A 23,491-nucleotide genomic window follows, 5' to 3' on the forward strand; every position below is an offset into this window, starting at 1 on the left:
CTTTTGCACCAAGTTTCAATTCAGCCAAAATTAAAGCCTAGGTCTTTTCTACCATCAGCAGCCCAGGAGTGAGACAAAGTATGCTACAGCTAGAGGTTTGGGAAGCACTAGCAGGTTTCTGGCTGATGGAAGCTTGCTGAAGTCCATCTCCTCATGTAACATATCCACACCCATGACAGTAAACTCTTTAACCTGCAGCTGGAAATCAAGCTCAAAAGACATTACATAATGAATACTCCTCAGGAGCACTAATTTTGATGTAACTCGTGAATCTTAAAAGTCTCATTACTTCAACTGATGCAAAATAAATTAACAAAAATAACAAAAATCACTCTTTCTCAAATTCATGTGGAAAAGAATAAACAAACAAACAAACAAACATGTGTGATTATCCTGGTTCCCCAAAGGACCCAGTATGTGTTTTCCTGATGCCACAGGGAAATGTGCTCATTTCAGTAATTAAAAATAGATCCAATTCCTCTTCATCACTATGTTTTCCATCTTGGAAAGATTGGTTCTTTTTTCTCTTCCTGTTTGGTTTTTTTTTTTTTTTTTTTTATTTGTGAGAAGGTTGATCTGAAATAAACAATTTTTTTCTACCAGGCGAATATCTTGATGATTCCCAAGAATGCCAGTTGTGTGACATATCCTGTCAGAAATGCATTGGACCTGAGTTAGACAACTGCATCAGCTGCCCACTCACAAGGTAATTGTCTCCCAGCACCAGTGCAGTACAAAAACATCACATTATCATCTGGAGAAGCGGCTGTATTGTTTTTAGCAGAGAATATGGAAGCAAGAAGTGTCTAGGGCAAAAAAATCCACAGGACTTGAGAAAACAATTTTTATATAAACAAAACAGCTGGCTACACAAGCAATTAATGTTTAGCAGCATGATTCCCATAGATAAAAAAAAAAAAAATTCCTTTCTATATGTAAAATAGTCTTTCATTGTCATCCTTTCTAAATCATAATTGCTGGAATCACAACTGGCAATTTTAACAACAAAACTTGGGGCATCTGTAGGTCTATACAGCTATGAGGATTGGCTCAAGGCATGAGTGTGGATGCTGAGGCCAGTTCTGGGAGTTAGTCATAGCACCTAAACATCATTCCCTAACTGAGGTGTTATGGGTTAGGCCGATACTTCTAACCTGCCATGAGGATTGAAGAGAACAAGAAAGAAGCTTTTCCACAGAGTTTCACAAATCAGAGGTTTATGTTTAGGTCATGTCACATCTATTCCAGAAGACTACTGGTTTTATACACATCCTACCCATAGCTGTGTTCTCACACAAATAACTCTGGATCTGTTGCACTGGATTGTTTTGTAGCCAACTGATGTTTCCACTATTATGAAAACAGGATCAGATCCTCTAAAACAAGGAAAAAAAACCCCTAAGTGGCTCTGCCGTTTGCCCTGAAAATATCTATTATATGACTATGCCAATGAAAGACATACCAGGACCAACGGAGTCCAAACAAATTTGTGAGGAAGCATTATTAAATTTTGTTACATCAGAAATGAGGGCAGAGAAAATCTGGACAGAATTTTGGACTGTGGAGTGGATTTCTCCCATTCACAATGGCATTTAAGTTAGATTGCCTGTTCCTTCCTCACAATCTGTATTGTGACCCTCACATGCAGATATTTACAAAGCAAAGAAGGAACCAGGCACCATTATGCTGAACCACTGAGGTGTTTGCAGTAATGCAGTCTCAGAGATCTTTTTGGAAGGATGTTGCTCTAACCACCATGATAAATTATCTAAAAAATCTGAATTGTGGTGTCTAAGGTTTCAAAAAGCTTTCTGAGACCCTTCTGCACATTATAAAAGCTGCTAGAAAAAGTCTTATTAAATTGAACAGTCTATAGTAAATGAAATAATAATACAGAGAAACCTTGCCAGAGGCAAGAGCTCCTTATGAAAATTCAGGATAGATGTCAACTTATTTTAATAATAAAATTTCTGTCAGATCGTTTGATAAATGAAAATGCTGCTACCTTGGTTTGTTTTGTTATTTTTGGGTTTTTTGAAAGAAAAAAAAAAAGAAACTGTAGTTTTTTACCCAGACAAACTGATTATCACAAAATTCCTTGTCCATCTGTTTACAGTTTCAGGCAAGGTTAGTGACAAGATCTGACCAGGTGTTTCCCATTAAAGGCAACATAACAAAGAGGAAGAAAAATGTACTTTACCACTCTGAGAGCTGTTTGTAAGGATGGCTATCGTTAGAGCTAGCACATGTAGTTGAACTAATATTTTGCATGCCATATAAGCATAGCCCAGCTACCTTCAGTACCTCTGTCACATTTCTCCTTTTCTTTCAGAATAAATCTGAAAATTATCATACCAAATGAAATTTATGAAGACATATTGCAGATACGCTCTAATGCCATTGGTTGACTCCAAGAAAACATGCCTCATCTTAATATAACGGAAAGCTTATTGTTGTCTAGGTGTACTCAAAGTCTGTACTAATGGCCAAAATGTTGCTCAGCTTCTCTAGAAACTGAATCCCAAGTCCTCAGATACCAAAGTGCTCAAAGCAGTTAAGTGTAGAGGATTACAGCATTTCCTTTCTTATTTTCTTAGGAGGGAAAACACTGTCAAAATCTAGCCAACTTGTTTTACATTCTTTCAGTTGTCTATGAATGATGCACAAATTGATGCATTTCTATTTTTCTCCCAAGCAAATTGAAACAGTAGACATTAAGAAGCAGTGAAAAATGAACCATACATTTTTATCACATAAAAGGATTCTTTAACAAATGTTTAATTATCCAGCAAAAGGAAGTAATTTAGCAGCCAGACTCCTACGTACTTATAGGTAGATGTATGTCCTGGTCCCAGCCAGGATGGAGTTAATTTTTGCAGCAGACAGGAGGGGCATGACTAGGACTGGGAGGTTATTCAGTGCTACCTAATCTTATTTCCAGGGGCAGGGGTCCCTTTACAGCCACAGAGCATGGCAAGGTTCAGGTATTGTCAGGGGCTCCATGGCACAGAGGGCAGTGCTGGCATGTGAACTGCTCTACTGCTGTACACCCCACTATTGACTCTTGCTGTTACTCTTCATTTTTGTTTTTCATTTTCGTTTCCAGTAAATTGCTCTTATTTCAACCCATGTTCTTTACCTTTCATGCCTGCAATTCTCTCCATCCCACCTCAGGGAGCCAGAGATGGGAGACTGAGTAAGAAGCATGTGGTTTGGAGTGTTTTGGTGGGAGCATGGAATTGGAGTATTTCATTGCTAAACCACCAGCCCTGTTTGGCATCCAGTGTCGGGCATGAAGGGTTGAGATAACAACAGACCTGAGCATTTGTGTAGTTTATGAATGTGGTACCTGACCCTGTATATGCCTCCATATATGCTCTATATGCTCCTTACAATATTCTGTTTCAGAGGAGGGAGGAGGATCAGGATTGCTCTCTTTCTGTACTGTGTGATAGCAGCTTATGACATTATAACATCAAGGGAAGCGAGGGTTATCTGGGATGTTGTCTTGGTTTGAAAAGACAGTGTCTGCTAAGGAAGGCAGGAGCCTCCCCTGAAATGGAAAATGTAAACGCCCCCCCCCCCCCCCCCCCCCCCCCCACATAAAATTGCTATAAATTTTAAATTAAGGGGCTCTCTGGCAAAACATATGGGAGCAGGGAAGTTCTTTAATAGGGAAGAAAATAAAAAGATTAAATGAACAATGCAGTAAACTAAACCAACACTGACAGAGTCAGAACACGACCTGGCACCCTGTTGGTCAGGGTGTTGGTAGGAGTCCAATTGGAATTGTGGCTGCAGCCCTCCTGGAGTGTCAGGTGAGGTTCTGTCAGAGCAGGGATGCGGTAGAAAGGTGTGGTCTTCCTCTGAAGACCCAGGAGAAGAGAACAGCTGTTCCTCTGGAAAATCCAGTGGAGAAGCCTACTGGTATTCCAGAATCTCCACATTACATCTGGGTAGGAATGCTTGGCTCCTCCCTCTGGGTGGAGCATCTCCCAATGGGATGCTGTAACTCTTATCAGCCATGCAGTGACATTCCACAGCCTATTATCAGCAGATGTCTCCAGGTGGAAGTGAAAAGGAAAATTGCCCACTTAACAGGAGACAGCTGCCATACAGAAGGTAAATAGAAAACAATTTGCTTGGCAATCCAGGACATATGTGTATCCAAAGCTGTTCTTCTACTCTTATCTCAGGGAATCTTCAACCCTTATCTACTTTTGGGAATACATTAATACTCATACCGAGCCTGTGGGAGAACAGGAGTGGGTTATTTTCCCCATGTTTTCACCTCCCTTTTCTCCTTCAGACAGCTTGTGAGAATTTTTTATTTCCTTTGGATGTTAAGGAATTCATGTTCTTTTTGTTGTCTGATATGTCTCCTCGGTGTGGTCTAAACCACATTTAGGGTCAAGAAAGAGATTTCTAGGAAGGTCATTCAAAGATTTTATCTGAGTGCAGGTAGATTGGAGTGTCATAGAATATGGGAGAAAACGGCACTGTCTGGGGAAAATTCTCTCTTACAATGGTTTGGAAGTTCATCCTTCACTCCTGAGCAGCCACAGGACCCTAATAAACTGATAGAATATTTACAAGGAAAATGCCGGGGCAACTCCATAAACAAGTAACTTATTGCAGTATGCTGGATCCTGCCTACTCTTTATTGGACGCAGGTCAACACGAGACAGTGCCCTCAGGGAAAGGAGGAGGAAATCAGACCAACCGGCACCACAACCACTCAAATTGCGGCTGAAACAACACATGCAGGTTGCAGCTGCTCCTGTACTACACAGAAGCTGAAATCCAGGACCAATTCAGTTTGTTTCATTACGAATGAAGAGGAATCAGGACCTTGTGGAAAGATTGTCCAAGACTATGGACAGATTTGAAAGCCTCAAGAAAGTTAGAGAGACCCATGCCTGCCCCACCAATACAGTCTAGAGCCTCTACTACCAGGAGCAAGTGCCCCACTGTGTGGGAGAGACAGTACACACAAAGAGGTAACCTGTGTTTTCTCCTGTGTGACTACAGAGAAGACATGAGGAAGTGGGATGGAAAACCCACCTCTGCCCTGGCCACATGGGTATCTGAGCTGAGAGGAAGAACAACCATCACAGGAAATTCTTCAAGGATAAATGCCTCTCCAGTTTCCGCTGGACAAGTACTCAGACAAGAACAAGAGAGATGATGTCACTTCCAATCCTCTTGAAGTTCTCCAGTTTATATTTACAAGAAGCCAGCAATGAGTATTCTGACCAGGCCTGGAGGGGCCCTGCCTCCAGCCAGGGGGAGGAAAAGGACAATCAGATCTATTGGACTGTGTGGATCCCATGGCCTGGCACAAGAGACCCACAAGAGCGTAAGGTTTTAGCTGACACTAGTGCACAGTATACCCTGATGTCATCAAGATATGCAGGGGCAGAATCCATCTCTGTTTCTGGGGTGAGAGGGAGATCTCAACACATGACTGTACTGGAAGCTGAAGTGACCCTGAATGAATGGAATGAATGGCAAACACACCCCACTGTGACTGGCCTGGAGGTCCCATGAATCCTTAGCAGAGATTGCCTCAAGAGAGGCTATTTCAAGGACCCAAAAGTCACATTTGGGCTTTTGGGATAGCTGATGTGGAGGCAGAGGAAGTTAAAGTGCTGAACACCTTGTCTGGTCTCTCAGAGGACCCTCCTGCTGTGGGACTGCTGAGGGTTGAATAAAAAACATCACCACCACAGCAGTGCACCATTGATAACACCACGTCAGCCGGGACTCTGAACCCCAGCAATGAGATGGGTCCTGAACTGGAGACTCAGTGAGCGGCCAGCAAGACTCACTCACCCTTCAGTAGTCCCATATGGCCAGTGAGTAAGTGCAGTGGAGATTGACAAGTGGACTGTCACAGCCTGAACAAAGTCACACCACTACTGAGCACTGCTGGAACTTCAGTAAAAACTGGAGTCCAAGGCAGCAAAGTAGTGCCACTATCTTTATTGCAAATGTGTTTTTCTCCTTTCCTTCAGCAGAAGAGTGAAGGCCACAGTTTGCTGGAGGGGCATTTGGTACAGCTGGAGATGCTCACCCCGAGGGTGGAAACAGCCCCTCTGTTTGCCATGGACGGGCCCGAACTGCGCTAGAAAAGGCATAGCCTCCACAACACTTGCAATACATTGATAACATCTTTGTTTGGGGAAACACAGCAGAGGAAAATGAAAGAATTAGGAAAATTAGGAAAATTAGAGAGAAGATAATTCAGATCATCCCAAAGGTTTTACATGACAAGAGGCACATTGTCAGTTTAAAATGGATGTTGTCAACAAAATAGCAGCTATGTCCAGACCAAACAGCTAGAAAATCCCATGAGCTTTCCCTAAGTGCTGTGGGGTTTTGGAGTATGCATATTCCAGATTAAAGTCAGATTGCACATCCTCTCTATCATGTGGCAGGAAAGAAGAATGATTTTTAGAGAGGTCTTGAATAGCTACAAGTTTTTTGCAAATTAAATAGGAGATTGTTTATGCAGTAGCCCCTGGGCCAGTCAGGACAGGACAGGTTGTAAAAAATGTGCTCCACACTGCAGCCAGGGAAAATGGAAATTGCTATAAATTTTAAATTAAGGGGCTCTCTGGCAAAACATATGGGAGCAGGGAAGTTCTTTAATAGGGAAGAAAATAAAAAGATTAAATGAACAATGCAGTAAACTAAACCAACACTGACAGAGTCAGAACACGACCTGGCACCCTGTTGGTCAGGGTGTTGGTAGGAGTCCAATTGGAATTGTGGCTGCAGCCCTCCTGGAGTGTCAGGTGAGGTTCTGTCAGAGCAGGGATGCGGTAGAAAGGTGTGGTCTTCCTCTGAAGACCCAGGAGAAGAGAACAGCTGTTCCTCTGGAAAATCCAGTGGAGAAGCCTACTGGTATTCCAGAATCTCCACATTACATCTGGGTAGGAATGCTTGGCTCCTCCCTCTGGGTGGAGCATCTCCCAATGGGATGCTGTAACTCTTATCAGCCATGCAGTGACATTCCACAGCCTATTATCAGCAGATGTCTCCAGGTGGAAGTGAAAAGGAAAATTGCCCACTTAACAGGAGACAGCTGCCATACAGAAGGTAAATAGAAAACAATTTGCTTGGCAATCCAGGACATATGTGTATCCAAAGCTGTTCTTCTACTCTTATCTCAGGGAATCTTCAACCCTTATCTACTTTTGGGAATACATTAATACTCATACCGAGCCTGTGGGAGAACAGGAGTGGGTTATTTTCCCCATGTTTTCACCTCCCTTTTCTCCTTCAGACAGCTTGTGAGAATTTTTTATTTCCTTTGGATGTTAAGGAATTCATGTTCTTTTTGTTGTCTGATATGTCTCCTCGGTGTGGTCTAAACCACATTTAGGGTCAAGAAAGAGATTTCTAGGAAGGTCATTCAAAGATTTTATCTGAGTGCAGGTAGATTGGAGTGTCATAGAATATGGGAGAAAACGGCACTGTCTGGGGAAAATTCTCTCTTACAATGGTTTGGAAGTTCATCCTTCACTCCTGAGCAGCCACAGGACCCTAATAAACTGATAGAATATTTACAAGGAAAATGCCGGGGCAACTCCATAAACAAGTAACTTATTGCAGTATGCTGGATCCTGCCTACTCTTTATTGGACGCAGGTCAACACGAGACAGTGCCCTCAGGGAAAGGAGGAGGAAATCAGACCAACCGGCACCACAACCACTCAAATTGCGGCTGAAACAACACATGCAGGTTGCAGCTGCTCCTGTACTACACAGAAGCTGAAATCCAGGACCAATTCAGTTTGTTTCATTACGAATGAAGAGGAATCAGGACCTTGTGGAAAGATTGTCCAAGACTATGGACAGATTTGAAAGCCTCAAGAAAGTTAGAGAGACCCATGCCTGCCCCACCAATACAGTCTAGAGCCTCTACTACCAGGAGCAAGTGCCCCACTGTGTGGGAGAGACAGTACACACAAAGAGGTAACCTGTGTTTTCTCCTGTGTGACTACAGAGAAGACATGAGGAAGTGGGATGGAAAACCCACCTCTGCCCTGGCCACATGGGTATCTGAGCTGAGAGGAAGAACAACCATCACAGGAAATTCTTCAAGGATAAATGCCTCTCCAGTTTCCGCTGGACAAGTACTCAGACAAGAACAAGAGAGATGATGTCACTTCCAATCCTCTTGAAGTTCTCCAGTTTATATTTACAAGAAGCCAGCAATGAGTATTCTGACCAGGCCTGGAGGGGCCCTGCCTCCAGCCAGGGGGAGGAAAAGGACAATCAGATCTATTGGACTGTGTGGATCCCATGGCCTGGCACAAGAGACCCACAAGAGCGTAAGGTTTTAGCTGACACTAGTGCACAGTATACCCTGATGTCATCAAGATATGCAGGGGCAGAATCCATCTCTGTTTCTGGGGTGAGAGGGAGATCTCAACACATGACTGTACTGGAAGCTGAAGTGACCCTGAATGAATGGAATGAATGGCAAACACACCCCACTGTGACTGGCCTGGAGGTCCCATGAATCCTTAGCAGAGATTGCCTCAAGAGAGGCTATTTCAAGGACCCAAAAGTCACATTTGGGCTTTTGGGATAGCTGATGTGGAGGCAGAGGAAGTTAAAGTGCTGAACACCTTGTCTGGTCTCTCAGAGGACCCTCCTGCTGTGGGACTGCTGAGGGTTGAATAAAAAACATCACCACCACAGCAGTGCACCATTGATAACACCACGTCAGCCGGGACTCTGAACCCCAGCAATGAGATGGGTCCTGAACTGGAGACTCAGTGAGCGGCCAGCAAGACTCACTCACCCTTCAGTAGTCCCATATGGCCAGTGAGTAAGTGCAGTGGAGATTGACAAGTGGACTGTCACAGCCTGAACAAAGTCACACCACTACTGAGCACTGCTGGAACTTCAGTAAAAACTGGAGTCCAAGGCAGCAAAGTAGTGCCACTATCTTTATTGCAAATGTGTTTTTCTCCTTTCCTTCAGCAGAAGAGTGAAGGCCACAGTTTGCTGGAGGGGCATTTGGTACAGCTGGAGATGCTCACCCCGAGGGTGGAAACAGCCCCTCTGTTTGCCATGGACGGGCCCGAACTGCGCTAGAAAAGGCATAGCCTCCACAACACTTGCAATACATTGATAACATCTTTGTTTGGGGAAACACAGCAGAGGAAAATGAAAGAATTAGGAAAATTAGGAAAATTAGAGAGAAGATAATTCAGATCATCCCAAAGGTTTTACATGACAAGAGGCACATTGTCAGTTTAAAATGGATGTTGTCAACAAAATAGCAGCTATGTCCAGACCAAACAGCTAGAAAATCCCATGAGCTTTCCCTAAGTGCTGTGGGGTTTTGGAGTATGCATATTCCAGATTAAAGTCAGATTGCACATCCTCTCTATCATGTGGCAGGAAAGAAGAATGATTTTTAGAGAGGTCTTGAATAGCTACAAGTTTTTTGCAAATTAAATAGGAGATTGTTTATGCAGTAGCCCCTGGGCCAGTCAGGACAGGACAGGTTGTAAAAAATGTGCTCCACACTGCAGCCAGGGAAAATGGTCCTTCCTGAAGTCTCTGGAAAAGAGCTTCAGGGGAGAGTAGAGGACAAGCACCAGGGTTCTGGAGTCAGGGACACAGCAGATCTGAAGTGTGCTACACCCCAGCTGGAAAGAACATGCTGACAGCTTATGAAGGGGTTCGAGCTGTTTTAGAAGAAACACAGCTCCTCTCAGCATTCTGACTGTCAGCAAATGTCTGGATTTCAAAAAGAAGTCCCTTCCACACATCATCCACCATGCTACATGGAATAAGTGGTTGTACCAATCGCACTGTGACCTCAGGAAACCACAATTGCCCAGGGATCTTGGAAGCCATCGTGAACTGGCCCAAAAGTTAAAATTTCATCATCAGAGGAGGGGAAAGTAAGAGGCTGAAGATGTCCCACAATATTGTTGGCTGAAAGAAAATGAAAAGTAATATACTTTATCAACTGATGTTTCCTGCCATATTGTAGGGATACATTAAAAGTGGAAAGGTACTGTAGGGAGTTCTACACAGCAAGTCACAGAAGATATTGAGGTAGATCATGTCAAATTGCAGGGCTGAAAGCAATTCAGATGGCTGTAGGTATTGTTTAATGAGAGAAATGGCCAGCACTCTCTCTACCTTTACACTCAATAAATGATAGCAAACTCTCTGCGGAGGTGGTTGAACCAATGGAAAAAGATCTTTGGCAACACAGGTAAAAAGCAAAGGCCACGTGGTTAATTAACACCTGTGGCTCTACCAGTTGAGCTCATCCTGCCTAAACAAAACCCCATATACTGTAGAAGGGGATAAAGCCTTGTGGTGCATAAGAGGAATGTTATGGAAGATAGGTTGAATTAGTCCTGCCTCAAGCAAAGGTAAATCCATCTGTGGGACCTGGTGAACTTGGAGGACAGAGGGCCAGGGAAACACTATGTGTTACTTAAGGGGATTTGATTTTTTGTGTAAGAACAGTCTGTAATGTTGAACTGTATATTTGTTGCTGAATGACACTACATACACACAGAGTATTCTATAACTACCATGGTCAACAAGTATAGCCAGTTCCAGATATACTAATTGTGAGTTCCTCATGCAGCAGCCAGCTGGTAGCACACCAGCCCTCCTGTCCTGGAAGGTCTGGGATGGGTAAAACCCACAGTCTTGGACTAGATGAATTTAACAGACATGTTGGAGGGACAGCCGTTGACTATGGAAATTATACCTGTGCTTGTGTATGTATACATATACGTGTGTGTGTGTGTGTGTGTGTGTGTGTGTGTGTGTGTGTGTGTGTAACTGGAAGGTGTCAGATGGGCAAGTCAATTTCTGCAGCAGTCAGGAGCGGCAGGGCTAGGACTTGGAAGTTCTTCTAAACTGCTGCACTGTTAGCTCCAGGAGTGTGAGAAGGGGTCCCTTTCCAGTCACGGCATGGCCAGTCAGGTGTGGTCAGGGGCGGTACAGTTGTGAGCACTGGCATGAGAATTGCTCAGCTGTTGTGAGCTTTGTAATTGATACTGTTCCTGTTCCTGTTCATTTTCTTATTTCTTTGCTGTTTCCAGTAATTGTTCTTATCTCAACTGGTGATCTTTACCTTTTGTCCATCCAATTCTCCTCTCCATCCCCAGCAGAGGAGGGGGAGGGAGGATGGGCAGTTGAGCATGGTTTGGAGTGTTTCAGTGGGAAAACTAAATTACTAAATATCATTCCTAAGTCACAACAACATGTAAGTCTAAAACACAACTCCTGAATGCTGAATATTCAGATACGACTTCATGTACAAGGTTGTATTACTGAAGCCATAGTACTTTTTAAAGGCTTAAAAGTATTAAAAGTAAAACAGATCAGTTAGTTCTTCACAAAGATCAAGTATTTCCTTCCTTTTAGAAGGCACATGGGACCACTGTCAGAGATTGTGATATAAGGACAGCTAGGTAAAGGACCAAAAAGTGGTCTTTGAAGTCTAAGATTCATGTTTAAAGCATTTTTCATATAGTAAATACTATGAATAAGATCAGGAAAACAAAGTCTTGAAGTCCAAGGACTTGTAAATAGAGGGAGAGAAGAATTTATTGAGTTTCTTATTAGTTTCCTTTAGATTTAATGAACAAACAGTAGCTAAATTTGTAATCATGCCTCTGTCTTCTTTAAAAGTGTCTTTGATGATGGCCGCTGTGTTATGCAATGTCCCAGGGGAAAGTTTGAATTCAAACAGCACTGTCACTTATGCCATCACACCTGCCTGGACTGCAGTGGAAGTGAACCTAACAAATGCACCACTTGCGGAACAGGTAAGTAAGATTTCATTTTGCCAGCTTTTCCCCCTCACTTGGCCTCCAAATTCCTTTTTCCTTCAGCTCTCAAGGGCCAGTTGTTAGATCCAATAAAATGAGTAGTGCTTTTATTACCAATCTGTATCATAATCCTCTTGAGACTCTGAAGGGAATTGAACTCAATTTTTTTTTTAAGTATATGAAAACACAACTCTGTATTGTCCTTTCAAGTTCATGCATTTCCCTTGGTGTTTTTTCAGTAGGAGCTATGTTAACAGAAACTGAAACAAGAAAAAAAAAAAAAAAAAAAAAAAAAAACCAAAAAAAAAAAAAAAAAAAAAAAAAAAAAAAAAAAAAAAAAAAAAAACCAAACAAACAAAAAAAAAAAAAAAACCACCCCAAAAACCCAGAAAACCTTATAGCCTGCTTCTGGAAAAGAAAGCTTCATACACGCTTCCTCCACCTGCTGCACAGGATGTGCTATACTGAAATGGAGCCAGTTTGCGCAAACAGGTAGGGAGCCAGGCTGCTTTCCCCAGCATCTCTCTGGGAAAGGCTAAAAAATAAGTGTGGTGGGTTCTACTGGAGGAACCCAGAGCTGATTGCTTTGTCCCTAGAGCTGAACAAACAAGGTTTTCAAAGAGAAGCTTATCACCAACACATATTTTTGTAGATCTTAGGTTGAGAGGAGGGCTAATGTAGCTAATTTTGTAGAAATTCAAAAAACCCACTCTTCTCCTTTGGAAATACAGTTTAAAAAATTATTTCCTATTGTCTCTCTAATATCTGATTAGCAAAAACCTGAGGCTATTACCAGCAAGTATGTGCAACTACTCTGAACTGTCCTTGGAAATGAATATTTAAGATGTAATTTATAATAAAGAGTAATTTTTTTATGAGCTGTGTTCTGGGGGTTCACAATGGATTCACAGCCTTTTCATTTCAGCTGCTACTTCCATTTCAGTCCTAATCAACAATAGCATGGACTTTATTTAGTAATAAGAGTCTAAACTACAAGGAAACACTAGTATGGCATTAATTAGTCATACTGATGATGACACTGACTTTCTCACTTTGGGAAATGTGACGCAGTAGATGAAGTTTTCAATTGGTACTTCAGGTCTAATGTGAGACCAAGTTTGTATAATTGTTCCCCAAGTCTCTCCCTTACGGAGGACAGCAAGATATATTTCTGTATTTCTGTAGGTCAAGAAATTAAAATGCTGATGAGACTCACACCCTAAGGAGGCCAGAAAATTAAAGATTTGTGCATGAAAAGTAAAATAAATAAAATTAAACTTGTTTTATGGTGCAGCATTTTTGCCCAGTGTAGCTGCTTTCTCTGCATTTTCAAAAATAAATTCTGATAAGCAAATTCTTGGTTGGCAGTTAAGGAAATGAAATACACTTAACACAGTTATATGTGTAATTTCTACTGTAGGGCAACCGGTTAGAAGTCTCCCCATACTGCAGCACATAGCACATGAAGTTATATGTGTTTTCACAGGCTTGACTCAGCAGGATTTGGAGGAGGAGAGCTCCCAGTTCTCATGCATTCAAGAATGTTTGTGCTTTAATAGCTAGTGCTGCACATCTGCTATTTAAAATCAAATCTAGATGATTTCACTGAGCTGAGGATTACAGTTTAATCTTCTAGGGACAGATTGACTCCTTCCAAAGGTGAAATGGACCATTTTGCTTTACAAATAATAATTGTACATTTGCATGTACATTACAAATACTTGTTTGTCCTCTGCAAGAGAACTCAGTGATGGAAAAATCTTGGGTTTTTTTTAATTAGATTGATGGATGTAAAGAGTAATTGTTCTCTAGCATGACATTTTATATGCCATAAATCCCCAGGAATGTGAAAAGGTCCTGAAACTTTTATACATCTCATTTGGTGCAAAACTGTAAAATTTAGCAGTCAGTGTCTCTAGTGCAGGACTACAGACCCCAAATGCCCTCTGTGCCTGACAAATTTTTCCCATTTGTTTGCTGCACAGACAGAAGAGGGGTGGAACGTTTCCTGTATCATGGGGAGTGCAGAGACAACTGTCCTCCAGGTCACTACCACTTGGAGCATTCCTGTGTGCCTTGCCCTGCCCACTGTGAGGTGTGCCTGAACTTCAGCCACTGCAAAAGGTGTTTCAGAGGCTACTACCTTACTCAAAATGTGTGTCAGAAGCATACTTGTAGAGAAGGTAAGCATTCTTCAGTAAGAGATAACAAATACTCTATTGAAATTGTTACAGAAATCTGCTTAAGCATATTAAAAAATGTTTTGAAATACACAGTCTTCAGACCTGACCCTGAGGTCCTCAAGTTCCAGCTCTGACCCTCTTCTAGTATCATGTTATTGTGAAGTAAGAGTGCTTTCCTCAAATTGAGTGGGTTATGCAAAAACAAATGAGAAAACAAATTTTCATGAGTCTTTCTCCTTTTTTGATTTGAATCAAGTTTATTTCCAGGAACCTTGCTGAGTGCTTCCAAATGTTGCATTATCTAGAATTAAAATGATGATTTGCAAAACACAGGTGAAGTCGAAGATCCTGACTCTGAAGACTGCATACCATGTTCAGATGGATGTCAGAACTGCAGACAGGGTAAATAATCCCTCAATCAACCTTATTGTTACTCTTAAGTAGGGAAAATTTAGTTCCCCTCTCTCTTGTCATTAGCTTAAGTGCATGCTGATGAGCAATTAGTCATTGGTGCAGGTGGCTTCTCACCAAGTAGATTATACACCATACTATATTTATTTTTGAAATAAATTTCTAAAATGTATAGTCAGCATAAAGAAGAATAATTTTCTAATAATTTAGCTATTAAAATTTGCAGAACTTTTATTTTTTCCTGTTTGAATGCCATACTCAGACTGAAAGATTTATGGACTTTCTAAAGCTGTTAAACTGTTATCAGACCCAGAATTTTCTACACCTCAAAACAGATTGCCACCCTGTCCTTTTTCTTCAAGGATATAGACATAAGGGCAATCTTTACATTTCATTCAAGAACAATTTATTGCAATAACAATGCTGCTGCCCTAAAAAATTCCTTGTATACATTTCAAGGTTGGTGCAGGCTAATTCATCCATGTGCAGTTAATTTGGCATTCCTGTGAAACAGAAAAGAAAGGAAATACACTGAGTTGAAAATGCAGCCAGCAGTGTTAGATAAAAAGAGGGCTTTGGGATTCAGGTGGAATCTCAGCTTCCACATCACAAAGTGCTTGCCATGTGGCTGTTGCAGCTGCCCTACAGCTTCAGGGGGTTCTCCTTCTACCCAAATATCCAGAGAAAGTGAGACTGTTCCTAAGAAGTCAGCAAGTGCAGTGGGTGCAATCATGGGTGAACACTTATAGACCCGTGGGAGTCTGTTAGAGGGGTGTGGCGCTCTCCTCCAGGCAAGCACAGATTCTGCTTTGTCATGTTCCACAAGTGAAAACCTTGGATGTAAAAATATGCCCTTTCCATAAAAAATGTATCCCTCACATTCAGAGCTGCCATCCACAGCTGGGACATTTTCTGGATTTGAGTTACCAGTTTTGCAAAACTTAGAACAGCACAGTATTGGCATGCCATTGTCTGCAACAAACTCTGAACCACAACTGTCTGTCCAGCTCTTTTTCTGGCTACACTAACTGGCATACCTAATTTACTGTAAGGATTTTCATCACATAATTCCTTCTTTCTGCCAGTTGTCCAATCTAGTATGTGATACCATAAAAAATTTCCTTTGATGCTGATGACCAGCCATTTCGTGTGAATTCAGCCAAGCTTTAGGATTTCCTCTGTGACTACAATGGCCCCTGTCAATATTTTGAACGAAGAGGTGGTTTTAACATGAATGCAACTACACTGTGGTCTCCTTTTTGTATGGTGTGTTATCCAGATTCATGGCAGCTGCCTGCTTGGCGGAGGGGAGGAGAAGTTAAGGGAGAGTTTATGTTTCAATACCTGTCATCTATCAGATGTTACTTCCCCTTGCTAATATTTTCTGTGGTTTTTACAGTGATTTTGACTTCAAATTTTTGTTTTTCTTGTGAAACTATGTAGTGGCAATTGGTGTTTTGAGTTAGGTAGACATTTGATATGTATGAATAGCAACTTTTTAAAAAATATAGTAATTTCAAGTGACTCAGAGGAAGATTTTCTTTGTTATGAACTGAATATGTGTGCATAAGGAGACTGAAAGGCTGTTCATGGTCAGCTGACGTACAGGAAAAGGGGCTGTACTTGTTTGACTTTTTCCTGGGAGGATCACTGATCTCTTAATATTAATCATCCATAACATTCATTACATACTTTCAACTTCTTGCACTCAAAGTTCTGATTTAAAAGAGGGCTTTTAAGAGCTTCAATGATCAAAAGAATGGATGTAGGTAAAACAAATACTGAATTAATTTTCACTGCTATGTAAAGTCAGAAGTATTAAGACGCCAGAGTTTATTTACAGGCATTCTATTAAGGAAAGCCTTTGGTGCTCATGATGCATATATTACTGAGAGTCAGAGATTGGTTTACTGTTCTACTTGGAAGAGAAGAACAGTAGTGGCCTAAAAGCACAGTCCCAAGCAGATTTTGGAAACTATAATGTGTTCTTGAAATAAATCAGAACCTGTAAGCCTCAACTTAAAATAAGTCAGGTAGCTATTGTAGATACCTATATCTGTCCACATTGTATGGTAAATATTTGCTTGTATTTTTACTCTAAACATTCAGTGAGTTTTCAGGCATATCAACAACTTCATTCATAGATAAGTTAAGTACAGTAATGGCTTTCTCATGTCTAATCAGAAAGCTGATGTATTTAGAATCTTTCATTAAAAAAAACCCTGAAAAGCAAAAACTTTCATGCCTATCTCCTCCAAGAAGTTTACTATTTTGCAAGCGCTAGAGAAATTACACTGCCAAAATAACTTAAAACACTAAAATTTCAAGGTGAGAAGATAAGGAATGTGCTACATTTAGTTTCACATCTTCATAGCCTTTCTACAGACTCCCTTTTAAAATTAGGTGGCTGCTGGAGGGTCTTGCAGTCTCTTTGTCCTATCTTCCCTTTAACATAATTGAATTATTTATTCTAGAATAATTTAATCTGTTCTGTAGAGAAGGTGTGGGAAAAGTTCAATACTATGAAAATTTCAGGTAAAACTGCAGTGGGGGAAAAAAAGGAATGTAGTAATCATAGCAATTTGAATAAAAATTTACATAGTTCACATACTGAAAAGTAGTTGCTCATATATACAACTGCAAATATACTTTGTGCATATTTATGGATCCTCAGCTGACTGAAGACCATTCTCTCATAGAAAATCATTCAGCACCTCTCCTTCTGAAGTGCTTTAAGATCCTTCAATACAAACTCTAAGAAGTAAAACTAATTAACTTCTTCAGTTTATACTGAGCACAAGGTCACTTATAGAAGTTTTATTCAATTTAAATTCTAAACATTCTAAACCATCAAAATGCAAATTATTCTGTTACTATCTACAAATTACAAAGATTATTATATTTTTCTCTTTTCTTGTAGAGAGAAGTCTAGTTTTTAGGAGGAATATATAATCATATTAAGATAACTGAATTGCCTGTTTTCCTACTAGCTTGAAAGAGTTTTGCTCAAAAAATCATTTTCACAAGGCACTAAGTAATAGATCAAACCACCACCTGCAGTCTCTGGCCATGTTGTCCTGCTTTGCACAGATATTATGCATATATTATAAAATTAATAAAATTTGCTTCCATCTGGCATGATGCCGTATGCCAGCAGAACAGAGCAAGTCTGCATGGGCAGTCTCTCTTTGACCAGTAGAGACTACATCCAGATTAAGACAAGGTATCATACTTTTGTAATGGTTTCATACTTTGCATCCCATATCAGGCATTTCAGAGAAGTAGTAAAACCCATACAGTAACATTGCAGGTTATTCTTCACCAGGTATGAGGATACTAAAGTAGATATTGTTTGTTTGTAAGACCTCCTGGAATCCTCAAGGAATGTAGTCAAATCTGTTTGGTTTCCTCCAAGTTTGGTTTTGTTTTAAGGCACCAGTGTGGCAATATATCTTCACTGTATCAACACTGAAAGTCTAAGAGCAAAGATAGGAGCTCTGAGAGAGACTTAATCAATGACAGGTAAGTCTATGTAGTTAAAATACAAATTATGCTTTCTTTTAAATTCAGTTAATTATTTTCTTTCTGTTTCACTTCATTAATTCAGAGGCCACTCAAATTTTAAGGATATAAAGAATCTTTAATGGTCACAGGTACCATTCTTCCTGCAGACACTGACAAGTCCTGAGATACGTTGATAGGAAATTTGCCTTAGACAGTGCTAATCCCCAGAAAATCTACAGCTTTGTGTACACAGTGTCCAAACAATGGCAGTGCACATTAGAGTTCACCTCCTCTCTTTGTCCTGCCCACATGCTCTGGGGTGCCCTTAGCTCTCCTTGATGCCACAGGAGCCTAAATTGTCATCCTTGTGCACAACTTCCCACAAAACCTGAAAGGCAGACTCTCGCTCAGGCACAAGCCAAGGCTTAAGGGTGACCTGAGTATCTATGTTTAAATTCCTTAAAACTTCAAACACTTCCTCATTTCAGTGCAAGCAAACACAAGCACAGTATTGCTCCCTCTGATGCAGAAAGATGGGAGCTGCAGCTCTTCATTACCTTTGACCATCAGGTTTTGATTAAACTTTAATGTCTTTTTTTCTGGTGGGTGCCAGTAAGCATTATGAAGTCTACAAAATTAAATCCAGCTTCCTCAACAAAAGCAGCTTTTGAAAGATAAAGTTCTGCAGCAAAAAAATATTAAGGAAGAGGATTTTCTTCATGCCATTGCAGCATTTACCTTCCACCTCTCAATATAAGTTCACTTACTCACATATTTAGATAACTGCAGGAAAACATTCAGATTTTCTCCAGACTTTTAAAACTATAATGAATGTCAGACACCTTCTTCAAAGTCAAAATTTCCTTTTTAGAAAGGCTGTGGCTATAAATCAACACCTAAAACAAGAGAAAAAAATAAGATAAAACCATAGATTCACAGCCACTTATAGTAATTATTCAAAGAGAATTTCAGAGTCAATAAAATGCAAGAACATAAAAATCTTGGCTTCTGTTTCTTATGCCTAAAATACAACATGGGGACTAAAGTGTTTTCTCAAACAACTTTAGCTCTCTCTCTAATCATACAATATACATATGCCCTTTTGCACTTACATAATGAATAGACACCAAATGTGTATACCTTTGAAGGTGATATGTGACAAACTTCTCTGACGTGCCATATCTACTGGCTTGCATATATACATTTCACAAGCAGAAATTGCCACACAAGTAACTAATAATGCTAAGTAAGAAGACACACCTAGTTCACTGAGGAGGTAAATATTTGCAGCACATGGAGCTCACACAGATAACCCATAGGAATCAGTGGAGGAGGTTCTTCCTCTCAGAAGTGATTGTGTGAGTCAGGCATCCTCTCAATTTGCTGTGCTAATCTTCCTGACAGTGTGCTCCCAAGGAGCCACACTTTCCTGAGCCAGTTTTTAATTACTTCTGGGTTCTCCTCCACTCACCTCACCCACCCTGTGAAAGTAAAACATCTTGTGTTATGAATAGTTCTTATGGGTTCCTACAGAATACCTCATCTCCATGCAGCAAAATACAATATATACCAACTTTTGATCCATCCAAATTTCTCCAGTGAGCACCATGGCATGACTTTGTAACCTTTGCACTAGGACTGTTTTCAAAGGCTAACACTGAGAGTAAAGTACTCCTCAGTAAGGTGCAGAGTGAATCTATTCTCTTTCAAAGATAGCTTACAAAAGAAATTAATGAGAAAACCCAAAGAGTCATGTCCCTGAGAATAAAGGCCTGCCAAAGAGTTATTTAGGCCCAAGTGTGGCATTTAGCCTCTTTGATCTAGCAAGGTAAATCCTGAGCCACTCTCAAAGGTCATCCAGAACCTAACTATTTAATTTGGTTGAGGTTACAAGGTCGATGTGAAGAACACAAAGCTATAAATGCTGAAAGTGAGAATAAATAATACACAAATGATCAACAGGATCCATTATACAAAGTCGAATGGAGGAACATAGAGTTTATAAGGCTGTGGGAATGGGAAGAAAAGCATTTGGAGAAGATTTAAGGAAGTGTGAGGCAGCTGAAAGAGCAGCACTGTCCACGGACTCGGGCTTACAGATACAGATTTATCATTAATGATAAAAGAGTGAAAACTTCTCTGGTTCCCATAGCAACCTAAGAAAGAGAAAGGAAAACTTCATTTCTTCAATGTGTCCCTGATAATGAATAGACCTTGGCTTTCAAGACAAAATTACCATAAGGATAGTGTTTTATCTCAGAGTAAATCTTCCACAAGAGGTTAGTCTTGCAGAAGAGGTTTTAGATTTTCAGATAGTAAGACTTCTTTCTACAAGCTTCTGCAGTGATAATGTGCAATCTGTGCAGAAACAAATGCCCAGCGAGTTTTGGAACTGTTCTCTGATTTTCAGTCCTGACATTTCAGGGTAGGCAGAATATTCCATAGGAGCATGTTGCCTTCCCTGGAGTGTGGGTAAAAGAGAATTTCCTGCCACACTGAAGATACAAGGTGCATGTATTGAAAAAACTTTCTTTCTTTGAGTTTTTTCTTTTTCTGAGAAAGGAAAAACTACTTCCTGTGTAAAATCCAGACCTGGGAAAAATCACTGGAAAAGCTTAAGATATGAGACCGAACCTTGAGTTCTGCAAGTACAGAATATTCCAGATTTCAGTTTAAAGTTCTCCATAGAAATAAAAGCATGGAAGAAAACTACTCAGATCACAACAGATCAGACCAGAAAATTCACCTAGCTCAGAAGCCACTGACCAAACATACTTCTAAAATTACATATACAAACAAAGCGTGTATTTCTACTCCTTCAACAATTTGCAGTTCAGAAGCTTCATGAATCAAAACAGTCAAGAAACGTTAACTGCTGAATCTTTCTGCTGGAATTACTGAGGAAAATATACATTAAAACAAATATAATCTAAACCATCTGCAGACCAGATCTTCTTTGCAGGGAAGTTTGCTGCCTCCTTGGGGCAGAAATCAGGGACCTCACCAAAAAAATGAAGGGGTTAAGAGAGCCTTTGAAATACTGCTTACTATTGCTTTCACAGGGGTGCCAGTGATATTTCAACAAGAAGCTCAAAGTTAATGAAAAGAGATTTCAGGACACTGGAAAGACCGAGTGCTTTGACCACAACAACTCCGTGAAGCCAGAGAGTTGGAACTGTTTAGCCTGGAGAAAAGGATGCTCAGGGGGAACTTCTGAACTGTCTACAACTGTGTGAAAGGGTGTTGTAGCCAGGTGTAGGTCAACCTCTTCTCTCAGCCAGCTAGCAGCAGGATGAGAAGAAGTGGGTTTTGTCTGCACATGGGGAGGTTTAGATTGGATATTAGGAAGAATTTCATCACAGAAATGGTGGTTACACCTAATGGACTACCCAGGGTGGTGGTAGAGTCACTATCCCTGCAAGTGTTTGTGGAAAGACTGAACATGGCATCTAGTGTTGTCAGGGTGTTTGGTGAAAAGTGGGACTCGCTGATCTCAGAGTTCTTTTCCAAACTAATGGATTCCATGATTCCTTGATTCAGGAGGTGAGGTAGTGCTCTCTTTAACTATCCCAGAAATGAAGAGCATAGTCTCTCATAATGATCTTCCAGACAAAACTTCCAGCACACAGCTGGATAAACTCATCATGGGGTGGGTGAGCAACTGGCTCAAGGTCAGTCATGAGGGTGACAGTGAATGGGGTGACATCAGACTGGTGACCTGTCACCAGTGGGGTTCCAGAGGGATCCATTCTTGGACCTGTGCTCTTCAACATTGTCATAAAGGACCTGGATGCAGGACTGGAAGTGATCCTAAGCAAGTTTGTAGATGGTACAAAACTGGGAAGAGCTGTTGAATTCATCAAAGGGAGGTCCTGCAGAGAGACCTCAACAAATTAGATGACTGGGCAATGACCAACCAATGTGAAGTTCAAAAAGGGAAAGTTCTGCATTGATGCAGCCTCCCTTGAGGACTGTGTGCAGTCTGGGCACCACAATAAAAAAAAAAAAAAAAAAAAAAAAATTAAAATATAAAAGACATTAAGCTATGAGAGAGCATCCAAAGGAGGGCCACAAGGACGGTGAAGGATCTAGAGGGGAGGCTTTATGAGGAGCACCTGAGTCACTCATTTTATTCAGGCTAAAGAAGAGGAGACTGAGGGGAGACCTTGCTACAGTCCACAGCTTCTTCATGAGAAGAAGAGGAGGGTCAGACATTGACCTCTTCTCTCTGGTGACCAGAAAGCAGTGACAGCCCAAGATAATGGGCTGAAATTGTGTCAGGGAAGGTTTAGGTTTGATATCAGGAAAAGGTTCCTTACCCAGAGGGTGGTTGGGCACTGGAACAGGCTCTCCAGGGAAGCACCAAGCCTGACAGAGTTCAGGAAGTGCTGGCACAACACTCTTGGGCACATGGTGTGACTCTTGAGGATGCTGCTTTGTAGAGCCAGGAGCTGGACTCAATGATCCTTCTGGCTCCTTCCAACTCAGAATATTCTATGATTCTGTAATTCTCTTTATAAATACATTCACCCAGGTTTTTCCATTTCTTTCCATTCTGCTGCTTCTGGGATATTTGGCTAAAGGTGAAAGAAATAGTGAATAGAAGATAACAGAAGGAATAAAAAATGTTCTTCATTTTTGGAGTCAAATCCATAATTTTAAGAGTTTTAAAAGCTGCATAACATTTTCCTGTTCATTCAACAAATTTTTTGAATACAAAAATTAGTTGTCTGGTGGGAAAGTTTCCCCAAAAGGCTTACCACCACATCTTCCACCATTACTCCCTCTCCAAACACAGAAACGGTCTTGTCTAGCTCAGGATTTTGAAATTTAAACTGATTAGTATGCTTTTAGAGGTGTCAAAAGTTTTTAACTTACCTTTGCAACAAATAAAGAAATAGGACGAAATTATTGTTTCAGGTAAGTTGCAGTCTTTTTTTAACAGTTCATTTGACCCAACCTGAGCCCCTGTGAAGGTTCTGCTTTTCAGATCATCACTTCCTAAGGACTTAGCTCCTTCCAGGTACCTGGTACCTGGATTATGCTAATCCAGAAGGACTGGAGTCCTAGAGGACTAAAAAGCTGCAGGTTACTATGAAAATACAGTCCAGGATCTGTGGAAGATTCCATCTCAAAATAAATGTGAACAGAGATTCAGAGACAACAATGTTCTTTTTACAACTGTAATTATTTTAGGGTAAGAAATATTAACATAAAATTGGTGTAAAAAAAGTTCTTTTTGGCATTCTGGTTTTTACAGTGTAAATTATTTACATAATTTTATATCTTTAATTTCAGATGATCCAAGAATCTGTATAACATGCACTCAAAAATATTACATGTAAGTATAGCTGTATATATATAGCTCTTCATGACTACACATTTTTCTGAAGCAAAAATAAGCACTTTACTACATAGATCTGTGCTGTGTATGTTGTCTCATGCTTTAAATTGCTTGTGTGAGAAACAGTAAATGGGAAAAAGACTTTGGAAATGTCGGAAGACTAGCTAGTTATTCTAATGTCTTTTTTATATAAAAGACATTAAGCTATGAGAGAGCATC

At 40.6% G+C, this 23,491-nt stretch overlaps 1 protein-coding gene across 2 annotated transcripts in view; it reads left to right on the forward strand.

Moving 5' to 3' along the window:
- Positions 1 to 23,491, forward strand: part of PCSK5 (proprotein convertase subtilisin/kexin type 5) — a 224,994-nt gene that overhangs the window by 175,581 nt on the left and 25,922 nt on the right. For both annotated transcript variants that reach the window (XM_041489485.1, XM_041489484.1), the window contains exons 21-25: positions 604 to 706; positions 11,691 to 11,827; positions 13,816 to 14,013; positions 14,347 to 14,415; positions 23,227 to 23,269. In XM_041489485.1, the coding sequence (XP_041345419.1) occupies positions 604 to 706; positions 11,691 to 11,827; positions 13,816 to 14,013; positions 14,347 to 14,415; positions 23,227 to 23,269 (550 nt within the window). The remainder of the gene's footprint in view (positions 1 to 603; positions 707 to 11,690; positions 11,828 to 13,815; positions 14,014 to 14,346; positions 14,416 to 23,226; positions 23,270 to 23,491) is intronic.

Source organism: Pyrgilauda ruficollis, unplaced genomic scaffold (assembly GCF_017590135.1).
Source record: "Pyrgilauda ruficollis isolate IOZ18807 unplaced genomic scaffold, ASM1759013v1 scaffold94, whole genome shotgun sequence".
NCBI classification, from domain to species: domain Eukaryota; kingdom Metazoa; phylum Chordata; class Aves; order Passeriformes; family Passeridae; genus Pyrgilauda; species Pyrgilauda ruficollis.